The sequence below is a fragment of the Peromyscus californicus genome, unplaced genomic scaffold (genome assembly GCF_007827085.1).
Source record: "Peromyscus californicus insignis strain IS unplaced genomic scaffold, ASM782708v3 Scaffold_4__1_contigs__length_199733344, whole genome shotgun sequence".
Taxonomy (NCBI): domain Eukaryota; kingdom Metazoa; phylum Chordata; class Mammalia; order Rodentia; family Cricetidae; genus Peromyscus; species Peromyscus californicus.
In genome coordinates this window covers 38,176,052-38,192,492 of record NW_026294562.1, presented here as the reverse complement: position 1 = coordinate 38,192,492, position 16,441 = coordinate 38,176,052, and the positions used below count along the sequence as shown (strand labels likewise).

The window sequence follows — 16,441 nt, the reverse complement described above, 5'->3', positions numbered from 1 at the left end:
GCTTCAGCACAAGAGTTGAGAAAGGCACTCGGGAGTCAGATACGACACACCCAAGAGTATCTCTAAGAGAGTTGAGAAAAATAACACAAACTCAAGTATGGGTTCCAGCTAATCAAGGGAGAGTCCTTGATCTGTGTTTTTGTGATTGTTGTTTTTGTTTTTTCAAGACGGTGTTTATGTAATAGCCCTGGCTGTCCTGGAACTCTGTAGACCAGGCTGGCCTCAAACTCAGAGATCCGCCTGCCCCTGCCTCTCAAGTGCTGGGATCAAAGGCATGCGCCACCATGCCTGGATGATCTGTGTTTTAAATAAATTAGCGAAGGGTGATCTCCAAGACATCTCCAAGTTCCTTGCGATTTACATTCAAAACACCAAATCCCCAAACCAGTATCTTGCCATTTTTGTCAGGAAAAGTCTAACTGTTATCCTGGTGGTCTATTTCTTACATATCCTTTCTCTTCCCTGTGTGGTTTGCCACTAACACATCAAAGAGCAGGAGCTGACTTGACTTCAGAAGCCTGGCTGCTGTGGGGAAGGCTTGCCAGTCACAGATACAAAACTCAGAACAAAGAAGGACTTCCCAGGATGGTCCTGCTGGAGTCCGGAAGAGCATCTCCACAGCACGCACTGCTAGCTCTGATCCCTCGACCATCGTATGCTTGTTTGTGTCCAAACACACGCACTCAAGCATGCACGCGCGCGCGCATTTTAACCTCTGGGTGTGATGGTACTAGGAGGTGGCATTTCAGGGGTGATTAGGTTATGGGGACTCTGCCCTCAGAACTAATTTTCTTGTGAAAGAGGCTCCCCGCTGACTGTGGCAGCACACACCTGCCAATCCCCGCGCTCAGGAGGCAGAAACAGGAGGACCACTAGCAGTTCGAGGCCAGCCTGTTCTACAGCACGAGAGTTCCAGATTAGCCCAGAGGATATTGTGAGGCCCTGTCCCAAAAAACATAAAGGGTAGCGACACACTCCTTCAGTCCCGGTACTCAGGAGGCAGAAGCAGGCAGATCTTTCTGAGTCTGAGGTAATATAGTGAGAGCCCTGTTTCAAAAAACAAAACAACAGAACAAAAAAGGCTCTCAACAGAACAGTGAGAAGAAGGCATGTATGAAGAAGTGGTCCTTCACCAGATGCGAAATATACGGGTGACTTGATATTGATTCTGTGGGCTGGAGTGTGTGCCTAACAGTCACAAGACCCTGGGTTCAATCCTAACACACACACACACACACACACACACACACACACACACACACACACACATGCCTAACAGTCTCAAGACCCTGGGTTCAATCCTAACACACACACACACACACACACACACACACAGAGACAGAGAGACAGAGAGACAGAGACAAAGAGAGAGTTAGTTTTGATGTTTTTAAAGTTCACAGCTCCAGTTCTTCTGTTAGAGCATCTCAGAGGACTGAGACACTCTATGCTGTCCTCCCAATCATTTGACTAAATTAGCAGATCCCACCTAGACCTCTAGTTTCAGAAAAAGCACTTCTGCCGTCTGGATAAGCAAATTTCCAACACTTGAGACCTTTCAGAACTCTATACAGAACATCCCAACAAACCAACAAACCTACTCATAACCCCATGGATTCAGTGGATGAGACCTCCCCCCATTCAAGCATGCTCATTGGGTCTAAATATAAAATGTCCAGCACAGTTTCACGTATTAAAGACTAGGTCTCTAGATGTGAGAGGTGCTAAAAGCTTTAGGAGGTAAGGCCTGGCTGTAGGAAGCTGGTGATGGGGCATGACCTTATGACCTCAGTCTTGTGTCCTTCCTATCTCTCTCTCTGCTTCCTGGCTGCTGTGAAGTGAACAGCCTCTGTGCGTGATGCACTACTTCCCCACCGACCCAGAAACATGGAGCAGGCTGACCATGGGCTTAAAACTCTGAAAACGCAAGCCAGAATCGGTTTCTTTCTCTTCTTTAGTTGTTTATATCAGACTTTTTCTCAATAGAAAAATCCAACTAAAACGATCTCAGGCCACCGGACTCCAAGCAAGGCCTGGGTATGTGCCTGGTCCTCGACGATGGTTAAGTCATTCGCTTCAATCTGACTCCGCCTCAACTCCGAGGTTCACAGGCATTGAGACCTGTATCTAAGACCATACAGTAAGAAAGCCACAGCCTGGGCCCTGAACAGCGGCTACCTGCCGTTCCGGAGCATGCAGTTCACACACCACTCAACTCTAATTCTCCAGACAGGCAGGAAATGCCAGCTAAAGCAGGTGGAATTATGAACCAAGCACATGAAGAAAAGTCCAACCCCATCTGGGCCAGCCACACATGGGCTACAGCAGAGGCTAAACCCTAAGGACAAATACACCCAAGCATCTGTTGAAATAAAACCTAATACCTTGTAAATCTTGTATAATTCATCCTTAAAAGTGAGTAGTAAACTGTAATGCTCGCTCTGAGCTCCTCACTAAAACTGAGTACAAAATCTCCCTTTAGAAGCCAGTGTGCTCTTTTTTTTTCAATAGTCTCCCAAGCACCTCCCACTATTACATAATTTTGCCCTATCAATGATGATGAACTACATTTGTGACCTGCCAAAATGATCTCCAACCTCAGACACCAGGCACACCAAATGCTACTCCTACCTGCTATGAGTTGATTTTGAACCATAAGAGAGCTCCACACACGCCTTGGCCAAGAAAATACAGCACCCAACCTTGGCGAGACACGACAAGTGCTTCTCACGGCTAAGCTATCACTCCTCATTTGCTTTTTACGCAAGAGTGGGGATTGAACCTAAGGCCTGAGCTATGTCTACAGCCCAGATACCATACTTCAGCTCTTCACTCAGTAAAGAAGATAGTACCATCAAATTTCTCTAGAAAACATACATATACATACCCGGCAACCTTGAAAATAATGACCCTGTCTTTATCGATGATGTGAGATAATATATTGAATTTTTGGTGTGAGCCAGTGACTAGGTTAATAAGAGACAAGTAAGCAAGTACCTGGGAGAACAGGCTGTATGAGGACACCGGTCTGTGATCTGCTGAGTACTTGGGTCTGGCGCTGTAGCCTGGGTACCAGTCCCACTCACAGGGAGAGGACAGTAAGGCAGTACTCCGCACCCTGGAGGAGACAGTATGATTAGATCTAAGTGTTCACCCTCAGCTTGATGAGATTCCGGGGAATACAGTGACATTTGAACATCACAGCTCACCCCACAGTATGGCTTTTAAATAGACACAGATTTATACAGCAGGCTGTATAAGTAATCCATTTCACAACACCTATTATCCCCCCCAAAAGAAACCCAACATCCATTAGCAATCACCCTCTAGCCCCACAATTCTCTCCCCGCCCTCTGACCCGAGGCGATTTCATTTGTTTCTAGAGGTTTACCTATTTTTTTGTAAGTCATTTCTTTAAAAACAATATTTATTTTTCTTTTATGTGTATGAGTTTCTTGCTTGCATGTATGTCTGGGTGCTGTGTGTATGCAGCACCTGCAGGAGACAGAAAAGTGTGTTGGAGCCCCTGGAACTAGAATTACGGGCAGTTGTTAGCCACCACGCAAGTGCTGGGAATTAAATCCAGGTCCTCTGCAAGAGCAACAAGGGCTTTTAATTGCTGAGCGGTCTCTCCAGCCTCCTAGGATTACCTATTTTGTGTGTGTCATGTAAGTGTCCATTTCAATAGTGACAGCCATATGACAGATTCTCTTTTACTTAGCATCCCATATTTGAGGTTCATCCTTAGCATATATCAGAAACCCATTATATATATATATATGGCTGGAGAATTGCCTCTGTGGTTAAAAATGCTCTTGTAGAGGACCCAGGTTTGGTTTCCAATACCCATATAGCAGTTTATAACCCACTATAACTCCATTTCCAGGGGATGCAGCACCTTTTTAAAATTATTTACATGCATGTGTGTGAGCTTGTGTAGGAAAAAGCCCTCAGGGGCCAGAAAGGGGTATTGGATCCCCTGGAACTAGAGCTACAGGAGGTTGCAAGGAGGTTACATGGGTGCTGGGAACTGAGCTCCAATCCTCTGCAAGAGCAGTATGCACTCACTCTCTATCTATCTATCTATCTATCTATCTATCTATCTATCTATCTATCTATCTATTTACCTACTGGGCTTTTCAAGACAGGGTTTGGTTTTGGTTTTCCTCTGTGTATTACTGTCCTGAAACTCACTCTGTAAATCAGGCGGGCCTTGAACTCAGAGATCCACCTGCCTCTGCCTCCCCAGTACTGGGATTTAAGGCGTGCACCACCACTGCCTGGCGCAATATGCACTCTTAACCACTGAGCAATCTCTCCAGCCTTCAATACTTAATTACTTCTTACAGTCATGAATAAAATAGCATTCTACTGTATGGACATACCACAATCTATTAATCTACTTATCAAATGGTAGACATTGGGTCCAACCCACCTGAGAGGATAATCCCCAGGTACAAGAATTTCAGAGAATTTACCTTCTGGAGGGGGGGGGGCACTTAGCAGGTGAAAAAACAATTGAGAAATAGAGAAAACTTCTCCCCTTTTAACACAGGGTCTCCATACATAGCCTAGCCTGGCCTCAAACTCAGAACCCTACTTCTTCCCATCAAATGCAGGGAGTACAGATGTGTCTCCTGGGCCTGGTAAGAAATTTTTAATATGGTAAAATGTGTATAAAATTTAGTATATTGAAGCGTACAAAGAGAAAACACTTCAAACGGCAAAGGGATTTCCTTTGTACCATTTCAGGAAAACTGGCTTACAGCTCTGTGTGACTGACCACCATCATCACAAAAAAAAAAAAGGTTTTCTTTCTATTGCTCAGTTCAAGAACATTTAACCCTACACATTCCAGCCCGCTACCACAAGGGGGCAAGCTCGAACCTGGGCTGTGCGGCTCCGCTGGGGCCATCCCAGGGAATCCCCGCAGTGGGAGGAAGAATGTGCCCTCCAGCCACTTCTGGGCCAACTCTCCTTGTGTTTGTGGCACAAAAAGATACCAGCTCCCTGAGTTAAACACTCTCCTTCCCACACCACCAAACCTGAAGTAAGGGACGGGGTCCACTTTATTTGTTCAGGCAAGAGGCCCATTTCCCCTCTCCAGGGATCAGCAGGAAATGTAGGCCCAGGCTAACTCAAGGTCATCTGGACTTCCTACAAAGCAAGCAGCAGATCGAGCCCAGCCCGTTCGTAGTTTCTATTATTACTTCCAAAGATAAATAAGCCGCAAGCAAATCAAGATGTGCTTGGTTACGCCTTTGGCCTGAATGTGCGATTTTCTGCAGGTATCAGCTCTGAACAGTCTCTTTTATTGAAAACATCGTTTTTGTGTATTTATAACATCCTGGGTTTAACTTTCTTACATTTTTTTTGGGGGGGGGGGGCAATCTTATGTAGTGCAGGCTGGCCTCAAATTTACTCTGTAGCTTTTAGAATAAATGATTTTCCTGCCTCCACTTCCCCAGTGCTGAGATTACAGGCATGAACCAGCATGCCCAGTTCATGGGGAATGCTCAAGGGAAAATTCCCCTCATAGGAGTACGGCCAGCAATCTACCTTCCAGCCATGGAGATCTTGAACAGCTTCGGGCGGGGAGAGGAGGAACTGGGATAAAAAGCCATCAAGATAAATGTGCCAGGTCTCAAGATAGACAGCAAGTGGAAAGGGAAGTGTGGCCCTGGATGCTGCTTCCTGTGTGGTCCATGTGCCAAACCCACAGCATCATCCGCCCCCTCAGCATCATCTGTGAGTATGTTGGAAATGCAGAATAACAGATTGAAGAAGGACTGCCCCGAGACTTCAAGGGGGAAGGGGGTAGTGATGTAATTATATTTTGATTCTATAAAATAAGAAAAATAATAATAATAACTTCCAGGCTGGAGACATGCCTCAGTGGTTAAGAGCACTGGCTACTCTTCCAGATGATCCAGGTTTGATTCCTAACACCCACAGGCTGCTCACAACCCTCTTTAACTCCAGTTCCAGGGAATACAACAACATCCTCTTCTGGCCTCTGTGAGCACCAGGAATGCATGTGATATACAGATACACGCACAGGCAAAACACCCATACACATAAAAATAACTTAAAAATTAAAGAAAGTAAGCTGGGCAGTGATGGCACCTGCCTGTAATCCCAGCACTTGAGAGGCACAGGCAGGCAAATAAATCTCTGTGAGTTCAAGGCCAGCCTGATCTACAGAGTGAGTTCCAGGACAGCCAGAGCTACACAGAAAAACCCTGTCTTTAAAGAAGAAGAAGACTGGGCGGTGGTGGCGCACGCCTTTAATCTCAGCACTCGGGAGGCAGAGCCAGGCGGATCTCTGTGAGTTCGAGGCCAACCTGGACTACCAAGTGAGTCCCAGGAAAGGTGCAAAGCTACACAGAGAAACCCTGTCTCGAAAAACCAAAAAAAAAAAAAAAAAAAAGAAGAAGAAGGAGGAGGAGGGAAGGAAGGAAGGAAGGAAGGAAGGGAGAAAGAAAGAAAGAGAGAGAGAGAGAAAGAAAGAAAGAGAAAGAAAGAAAGAAAGAAAGAAAGAAAGAAAGAAAGAAAGAAAGAAAGAAAGAAAGAAAGAAAGAAAGAGAAAATAAATTTGGTAGGACTCCAGTAAGCTATATTTGATTAGAAAGAAAATAACAATAATAAAAATAAATCGTAAGAAAGATGCCCAATGTGATAATACATGCCTTTTATCCCAGCACTCAATAGGCCGAGGCAGACAGATATCTATGAGTATGAGGCTAGCCTCGACTACATAATTAGTTCTTGGACAGTCAGGCTACATAGAGGGACCCTGTCTCAAAAACAAAATGCAAACAACAACAAAAATCAGTTCATTCATTACAGCATGACCTCTCCACACTTGACTTTCAGGAGAAAAACAGAAAATGATATATACTTAGTAATGTCTCCAAATTCCATCACAGACCTAAGACTTACCAAAGAAAAAAACTTTGTCTAATAAAAAATAAAAATAAAAAACTCCTTTTAGAGACAGGAAAAAAAAAAAAAAAAAAAAAAAAAACCTCAACCAAATGTCTTGAGAGCAGTGAGACCGGAGTTTGTAGCTAAGTCACTGTGTTGTGGAGGGGCTGTCCCTGCATGGTGGGATGTGGTGATACTCTGGCCTTTCCCACTCAATGGCAGCACCAACCTTGAATTCTAACAACAAAAAAATGTCCCCAAGACATTACAAAATGTCCCTTGGGAGTGGCGGGCAAAATGCTCTTCCTCTTCCAAAGCTGAAAAGCACTGACTCTCAGGATGCCAGTGATGCTGCTGATTCTCTTAGGGAAATGGAACTATAAATAATCCACTCATTTTTCTATATTTTCTACATCTTCCATTATGAATATATAATGAAGCCAGTATTTTTAATTTTTAAAAAGAAATCCCACTTACTAAAGGTGACTCACGTTGGCCGGTGACTGCTGCATAACTCAGGCAGCTTAAAAATGAAATTCAGGCCCTAAAAATATGGTCTATCCTGCAGCCACCTTAAACAGCAGCTGCTCACCGTGCCAAGAAACAAAGAAGGGCCTTAGAAATGTTTGCACTGAGACCCACGACCCTGCAAAAAAAAAAAAACTAAACGTTCTCCAGTGTGGCAATTCAGTGGGCTTCACAAAGAATGGTAACAGGAAAACTGTTTCAGGCCAAACATCCCTGAAATACAGTCTCTCTCTCTCTCACACACACACACACCAGTGCTAGGAATGACCCTCACCATCCAGCTAGCCAAGCGCTATAATACAGAGCTGCAGTCCACAGCTGCTGACATGCACCATAATGAAAAACATTTGCACTGTACAAAAAAAGAAAGAAAGAAGGGTATACATGAAATTTTGTCCATAAGCATTGCTACATCTGTAGACCATGTTCCACTTTTTTTTTTTTTTCAAAAACAGGACTAGGGAGATGGCTCAACAGGTAAAAGTGCTTGCCATGCAAGCCTGGCGCCCTGAGTTCAAATCCCCTGAACTCATGTAAAGGAGGAAGGGGAGAACATATTCTTGAGGGTTGTCTTCTGACCTCCACATGTGTGCTATGGTATGGATGCCATCAACACACACACACACATACAGAGAGAGAGAGAGAGAAAGAGAGAGAGAGAGAGAACATTGAAAATCTAAATAGAAAAAGTGTGTTTTTTCTATTTAGATTGAACATCGAAACAGTAAAAGTGTGTTCTTAACAGGCCATTACTACATCTTCTCAGCTGTTCAGTGTCCTGCCTTCAATATTTTTAAATGTTTGAGAGCACTATATACACCAAGAAAGAAAGAAACAAACATTCTCAATGAAGAACTCCACACTGGCATCCCCATGAGAGAGAGGCCTTCCTCTCTCTGGTCCCCCAGACAGCCAAAACTCATTTCCATCACTAGAAGAGACGCTCGGGCCTCCTCTGCTTACCCAGGATGCTGCCACAGGTTGACGTGTCTCCGGCTCTCGGGGAGAAGCTCTCTTTTGTTAAGCGGGGTGATACCCACTGCTGCTTCCAGGATAGCCATGTATTTCTTGTACCTCATCTTGTCTCTCTCAGTACACGGTCCCGTAAATTCTGGTCACTGTTCAGCTAAAACGACTCAATTAACATCTGCTCTAGTAGACGCTGCTACTCGTCCTTTCTTTCCAGTGCTCTGAGTCTCTTTAGCTGGACCTGTCCAATCAGTGGGTGTAGGGGTGGGAGGAAGCCAAGCCAGGGAGGATGAAAAGAGGTCTTTCAGATCCCACAATGTCGGTATTAGATAAAGCTGGAGAACTCTGCATAAAGCACTAACAGAAATGATCTGCAGGGATGAGGTGGCTTTAAACACAGCATCTGATGTCCACTCCCCGATTAATCCACACATAAATCTTTGAGGCCACTAATCCTTCACGCACTAATGGCGCAGGACGTGATTGATCTCAGGACCCGGTAGTAACTGGTCAAAAGCCTACTTGTCTTTGGATGTATTAAAATCAGAAACAGATTTGCTCTTTCTGCAAATCCCTCCTGGAAAGCTGTACTTTGGCAAATGAGGAAGGAATTCCAGCTGCCATTTTATAGCAATGCATCTCTGTGGTGGACTACTTGCTTGGGGCAACAGTGAAGTCTAATTAATTACAAACAATTCTGGTTGGTTGGTTGGTTGGTTTTATTCTTAATTGAATGACTATTTTTCTTTTTCTTTAAAAAAATGTACACTAATTGCATAAAACAATGTGTTTCATCTTGGTATTTTCATACTGTTTCTTTTATGATTATTGTTTTGTTTTGAGACAGGTTCTCACTAGGTAGCCCAGGGTGACCTCAGACTCATGGTGATTTTCCCACCTCAGTTTCCTAAGTGATGGGATTATAGGCCCGTGTACCACATTTTGCTCTATTCCTTTTTTTTTTTAATTTTTTTAAAATTCATTTATTTATTATGTATACAGCATATGTGACTGCAGGCCAGAAGAGGGCACCAGATCAAGGTGGTTGTGAGCCACCATGTGGTTGCTGGGAACTGAACTCAGGACCTCTGAAAGAGCAGTCAGTGCTCTTAACCTCTGAGACATCTCTCCAGCCCGCTCTATTCCTTTTTAATATCATTTGAAGTATCATAAAGCCCAAGATAGGTGAGCTCTGTTAAGTATGAAAGTATCTGGGGGCTGGAGAGATGGCTCAGAGGTTAAGAGCACTGGCTGGTCTTCCAGAGGTCCTGAGTTCAATTCCCAGCAACCACATGGTGGCTCACAACCATCCACAACTCCAGTTCCAGGGGACCTGATACCTTCCTGTCATCTCCAGGAGCACCAAGCATGCATTTGATCCACACAGAGAGCAAAAGACTCATACACATCAAAGAAAATAAGTGTTTCTTAAAGAAAATTAAAATAAAATTAAAAAGAAGAAGAGGAATGCCTTCTTGCATCAGAGTCAGTAAGCAAGGCTGGCAGGTAGACAAGACTGTTAGCAGTCCACATGTCCTTCCTCATAATGACAGCTCTTCACAAGATGTTGAGAAAAACAATACCAAAAAAAAAAGTCATCCTTTGGGCTTCTAGATTCAGCTATGTCTAAGGCAATTACCATCCCAGGAGAGTCCTCTTAGACTTTTGTTAAAGCTAGCAAGCTGACATTCATTAACGTTAATTTTAGTTGTGTCCTGTCCCTCTGAAAGAGCTGACTCACACACTCTTCCCTCACCTACTTCTTCAAGTTGTGGGTTGTTGTTGTTGTCCCCCCTCTGACCCCCGTTCAACGTGCTACAGAAACATATAGAAACTATGCTGTTCTGTCTAAGCAAATTATAAAAGGGAACATAAAACCAGAGGAGGAACCACTGTATAGCAATCCTGAGCATCAGTGAGTCCCAGGCCTCCCAATCCCCATTCTTGACCCTTTACTTCTATAAATGTTCACTGTTCAACAGCCAGTACACACACACACACACACACACACACACACACACACACACACACACACCCTTTCTCTCTTAGTGGACTGACTTTTCCTGTCCCAACCGTCCAGTCCCAAATAATCAACTCAGAGGTTGAATATGAATTATAAATGCTCAGCCAACAGCTCAGGCTTGTTACTGGTTAACTCTTACACTTAAATTAACCCACAATTCTTACCTATGTTTAGTACGATATTTTTACTATATTTAGTACCCTTTCTTAATAAGGCATTCTCATCTTGCCTCTCTCTGTTTGCCAGCAACTCTCTGACTCTGCCCTTCCTCTTCCCAGAATTCTCCTACTCTGGCTCTTGTGTTCAATCTCTTTCTGACTAGGCCAATCAGCTTTTTATTAGCCAATGAGAGTAATACATATTCACAGTGTACAGAAGGATCATCCCACAGCACTGTCTCTCCGAATGACTTAAATTAGTAGTCTCTCAAATTCTTTGGGATTCAGTAAAGTAACCTTAAACTGTGTGTTTCTTATTATTTATCCTGACAGTGTGACCAAACATCTGACAAGAACCAACCTGAAAGAGGAAAGGTTAATGCTGGCTCATGGTTCAGAGGCTGGAGTCCCTCATGGCAAGGGAGACATGGTAGCAGCTTACAGGAAACAGACAGAGGGAAAGCCAGCACTCAGCTGTCCTTCTTCTTTTCTGCTTTTTGCTTCAATCCAGGACCCTAGTCCCTGGGATGATGTTGCCTGCATTCAGGGTGAGTCTTGCCTCTTTAGTTAAACCTCTCTGAAAACGACATCACCAACACGCCCAATGGTGTGCCTCCTTAACATGGTCAAGTGGACAACTGAAATTTACCGTTTTCTCATATATTTCCTTGCAATTTTGAATGTTTATGGATTATTAAATGAAAATCTCAGTGCCAGATATGGGATACCTCCTTACGAATTATTGATCAGGGAGGCCCCCCCCCCTGAAGTCCCTCAAAACAACATATACTACTGCCCTTCCTGTTGGTTGCCTACTATAACTTAGATGGAAAGGCCCTATTGCTAAAGACAAAACACATTCTGTTGCAGGACACCGAGAAATCAAGCTAGCACTGACTTTGCTTGCTGGGTTTCATCATGCTAGAAGGTGATGTGCAGGCTTCTGGGGAGGCAGGATAGCAACAGAATTACCCAGCAGTGAGCCCTCGACACTACAAAACTGACCTGGTCAAGCAAGGTGTGCCCACTGATGCAAGAGTGGCATGAAGGTTAGGGGAGTAACAAACTGCTTTCTGGTTGATTTGAGGCCTGCTCTGCAGGAGGAAACTTATGCCTGTAAACCTGGTCAAAAGCTCCTGGCTCAAGAGGTTATAGGCTCTAGGGTTCAAATATGTTTATACCTATAAACTAGTGCTGGTCCCAACTCTGGTCAGAGAAGCTTCTTTTTACATTGGGTAGAAGTCTGGCTGGAGAGATGGCTCAGAGGATAAGATCACTGGCTGCTCTTCCAGAGGTTCTGAGTTCAATTCCCAGCAACGACATGGTGGCTCACAACCATCTGTATTGAGATCTGATGCCCTCTTTTGGCCTGCAGGGACACATGCAGACAGAACACTGTATACATAATAAATAAATAAATCTTTAAAAAAAAAAAAGTCAATACAAACACTCATGTGGTCAAAGAGTTGAGCCTAAGTGACTACTGAGTCCTCAGCCTTAAATGGGTCAACTCTATCAAGACTCTTACCGCACTAAGACTCGGGGAACGGTGAAGAATAGGGTATGGAAAGAGTGTAAGAGCCAGAGGATGGGGAAGAAAGCTGTGAAATGCTGTCCTCTGGATGTGACGTCACTGTTGTACTCATGACTCATGACAGCAATGATTACCACACAAGATAAGCCAACAATATCGCTCAACATTCCAGGAGGTAGCACTAATTTGACCCCATAGGTTACAGAGAAAAAGAACTAAAGGTTGGAGGAGGTTTGCTGGAGGATGTCTGAAGGGGATGGAAGATGGACAGTTAGGGGTGGATAGAATCAAGATGCAATGTACATATGCATAAAACTGTCAAGGAATAAATAAAAGATAGTCAAAACCGGAATGTTTATCATTTTATATATTCACAATATTTACCCTGAGAAATACATATTTTTGCTTTTTTCCAGGCAGGGTTTCTCTGTGTAGCTCTGGCTGTCCTGGGACTCACTTTGTAGACCAGGCTGGCTTCAAAATCAACAGAGATCGGCCTGCCTCTGCCTCCAGAGTGCTGGGATTAAAGGCGTGCGCCACCAAGCTTGGCCCATTCTCCCATTTTTAAGCTGAGAAGATTGAGGAGATACAAGATATGATTTCTACTAACAACTAAAACAGACCAAGGGCTCATTTCACTCTATCTGATTAAGCAATTAACATCATCTAACCACAAAACAGTGCAGAAAAACAAGGGACAAATCATTGAGCACTGAAAGAGTTCATTTCCATAAGTGTCCCCAAATGCAGCTCCCACTGGTTGTTTCGCAAACAATTAGCGCCAGTTAGTCACAAGAATTCTATTGTAGGGTGGACTTGAATTTGGCTGGCTGCAGCTGCCGCCCCTGAGAAAAAGTTCCATACCGCCCGCATTTAATCACACAGGAAGACGTAATTACACTTGCGCACCAGACTTTGTTCGAACAAATTGTGTTTCTAATGAGTGTGATAAAAATTACTATGTAGCCCTCCCAAATAAGAGGCCTGAGCTAACCACAGTAAAAAAAAAAAAATCAAGTTGAACTTGTTACCCATGGAAGCTGTTTCACTGCAGGGAAAGCGGCAGGGAGGTTTATAAATGGGGTGTTGCCGAATGTCATTTGCTACTGGAATTTTTTTTAATTCCGACATTTAACACAGAGCTCTTACAAAATGACTGTCATCTATGATGACCTCACACAAGATCAAAATTGGGTCTTTCTTTAGGAAAATAATTATGTGTTAGAAAGTATGATAATGAGTTAACGTCCCTCTTACAAATGAGATTATTCAGCTTTCGAGTGTATTGATTCCTTTCTTTTTTTCTTTTTTTTTTTTTTGTTGGTTTTTTGAGACAGGGTTTCTCTGTAGTTTTGCACCTTTCCTGGAACTCACTTTGTAGCCCAGGCTGGCCTCGAACTCACAGAGATCCACCTGGCTCTGCCTCCCGAGTGCTGGGATTAAAGGCGTGCGTCACCACCGCCCGGCTTGATTCCTTTCTTTTACTATCATCTTTGTGTGAATGCTTTTTTTTTTTTTTTTGGTTTTTCGAGACAGGGTTTCTCTGTGTAGCTTTGCGCCTTTCCTGGAACTCACCTGGTAGCCCAGGCTGGCCTCGAACTCAGAGATCCGCCTGGCTCTGCCTCCCGAGTGCTGGGATTAAAGGCGTGCGTCACCACCGCCCGGCTCGTGAATGCTTTTGTAATACGGATAATATCACAGAAAAACTTAATCTGGACAAAATGCCCCTTCCGTATCTGTGACGTGTTCTTTAACATTCTGAAGGTGTTTTAGGCTAATTCCCTTAAAGTTCTAGAAGTTCTTTTCTTTTTTTTCTTTCCCTTTGAGGTGGGTTTCTCTGTGTAGCCCTGGCTACCCTGGGCTCTGTAGACCAGACTGGTATCAAACCCAGAGATCCATCTGCCTCTGCCTCCCCAGTGCTGAGATTAAGGGCGTGCGCCAAGACAGGCTTTGAGTTCTAGACATCCTTTACACCTACAACCACTGTTTTAAAGTAACCTAAAGCAGACAAATAAAAACCTCCCATGGTGCTCCATGGCTTCAGAACGGCCATCTTAACTGTATAGAAGTTCACTGAATTATAGTTTGGGACTAGGCAAGTTTGTGAGTAAGTTTATCTAGCAGTGTAATGTCTGTGTAATATTTGTAAATTCCTTACCAGAGAGTGGTTTGTTCTGTTTTGTTTGTTTGTTTTGTTCAGTTTTAGTTTGTATGTTCCTTCGCTTGTTGAGATAGGATCATGTTATTTATGTAGCCCAGGCTGACCTAGAATTCACTATGTAGCTCAGGCTAGCTTACAACTCCAGATGATCGTCCTGCCTTAGCTTCACAAGTGCTGGGATTACAGGTATTAGTCAGTAGCTATTTAAAATTTAAAATGTATCTGATCCCAAATAAGCTTTAGGATCAAGATGTTCAAGTTCTCCTTCCAGAAGATTAAAACTGAATGTGGAGGCTGGAGAGACAGCTGAGCAGTGACAAGCCCTTGCTGTTCTTCTACAGGACGTGAGTTAGGTTCTCAGCACTTCACACCTGCCTGCATCACCAGCAGAGCCCATGCCCTCCTCTGGCCACCAAGGGCACCTGCATACATGTGGCCAGCACTCAAAAATGCAAATACACACATAAATAAAAATAAACCTTTAAAAACACTGAATATAAGCTGGGTGAGGGTGGTGCACGCCTTTGATCCTAGCACTCGGGAGACAGAGGCGGATGGATGACCACGCTGGCCTGGTCTACAGAGCGAGTTCCAGGACAGTCAGGGTTACACAGAGAAATGCTGTCTCCAAAAACAAAAAACCTGAATATAAAAAATTCACACATCAGCCAGCCAGACACAGTGGTGCGTGCCTGTATCTCCAACAGCTGGGAGGCAGAGACCACAAAATCACTGCAAGTTCTAGACCTGCCCAGTCCATCCAGCGAGTGTCAGGCCAGGCCGGGGCTACATATCACGACCTCGTCTCAAAGGGGGAAAAGAATCCCAGATCAGCCTGGCATTCCTTTGAACTATTTTTTTTTTTCTGGAGGAAAAGCGTAGACATCCTTCCCTGGTGGGAACTTTAACTATGTCTATGCTTTTAAAACATACACGTGGAAATTCCCCAATACAGCCTATTTCTATGGCCGTGGACTGACTGCTTTCAGGGAGCTGGAAAAAAACCTCAACTCAAAGTAAGAGTCAGAATTTTATTTGTTTGATTTTTATTTTTTGCTCTAAAAAAAAAAAAAGGTAAGCTATGGTTTGCTTTCTAAACTCACAGGCTCCGTCCGCTCCAGTTCGCCTTCCTTCTCCGGAGGCTCCTCAGAACACATTCACCCCAGAGGCTCTCCCGGGGCCCTTCCCCCACTTCCTCTCACTTCTTCTGTCCATCTTTTCTCAGGCGAAGTTCTGATTTAAGAGACTTCCTCTAAGCTTGATGTGGAGACACCCACTATAGACCTAGCTGCTCCTTATGGTCCCAACTACTCAGGAGGCTGAGGCAGGAGGATCACTTGAGCCCAGGAGCTGGAGAACAGCCTGAGCAAAATGAACTCTGAAACTAAGTGTGCTGAAGCCCCTGCAGATGGACTGGCTGACTAGCATATGGAGACTGGTGAGATAGAATGTATCAACGGAAGAGCCAGAATTATAATAGATATCTACTCCCAGCCTCTATGTCTGACCTTTGTAATTGCTAGAAATAATTTTTGGAATGGACTGTCTATTGGGCGACTAAGGCTGACCAAAGAGTCAGAACAGCACAAGAGCTAGTCTAAGGCAAGAAGTGTTTAGCCATTTACACTGGGAATGTGTATTAGGAGCCTGTGCTCTCTGAGTTCAAGGACAAAGACAGTCTACCCCAAGTCACAATGGAGAAGGCACCAAAGTGTTGAGACACAGCCACCTGGGGTCAGAGCCTAAAGACTGAGCATGGGGCTCTCTGCCCTCTCCACCTGACCACCCGGGTTCAACCTCCAGAGCACACTCAGAAAAGAGAGAACTGGCCAAGTTGTCCTCTGACCTCCCTCCGAATGAGGGCTGTGGCATACACACACACACACACACACACACACACACACACACACACACACACACACTCACTCACTCACTCACTCACTCACTCAATCAATCAATCAATCAGTCAGCACATGAAGAAAGAAAGGGAATGCCGGGCGGTGGTGGCGCACGCCTTTAATCCCAGCACTCGGGAGGCAGAGCCAGGCGGATCTCTGTGAGTTCGAGGCCAGCCTGGGCTACCAAGTGAGTTCCAGGAAAGGCGCAAAGCTACACAGAGAAACCCTGTCTCGAAAAACAAAAAA

At 44.3% G+C, this 16,441-nt stretch overlaps 1 protein-coding gene across 1 annotated transcript in view; it reads right to left on the bottom strand.

Moving 5' to 3' along the window:
• Positions 1–8,562, bottom strand: part of Tjp2 (tight junction protein 2) — a 100,284-nt gene extending 91,722 nt beyond the window's left edge. The window contains 2 exon segments of the mRNA XM_052763348.1: positions 2,995–3,115; positions 8,416–8,562. Of these exon segments, the coding sequence (XP_052619308.1) occupies positions 2,995–3,115; positions 8,416–8,531 (237 nt within the window). The 5' untranslated portion in view covers positions 8,532–8,562.
• Between the last annotated feature and the right edge of the window lie 7,879 nt (positions 8,563–16,441).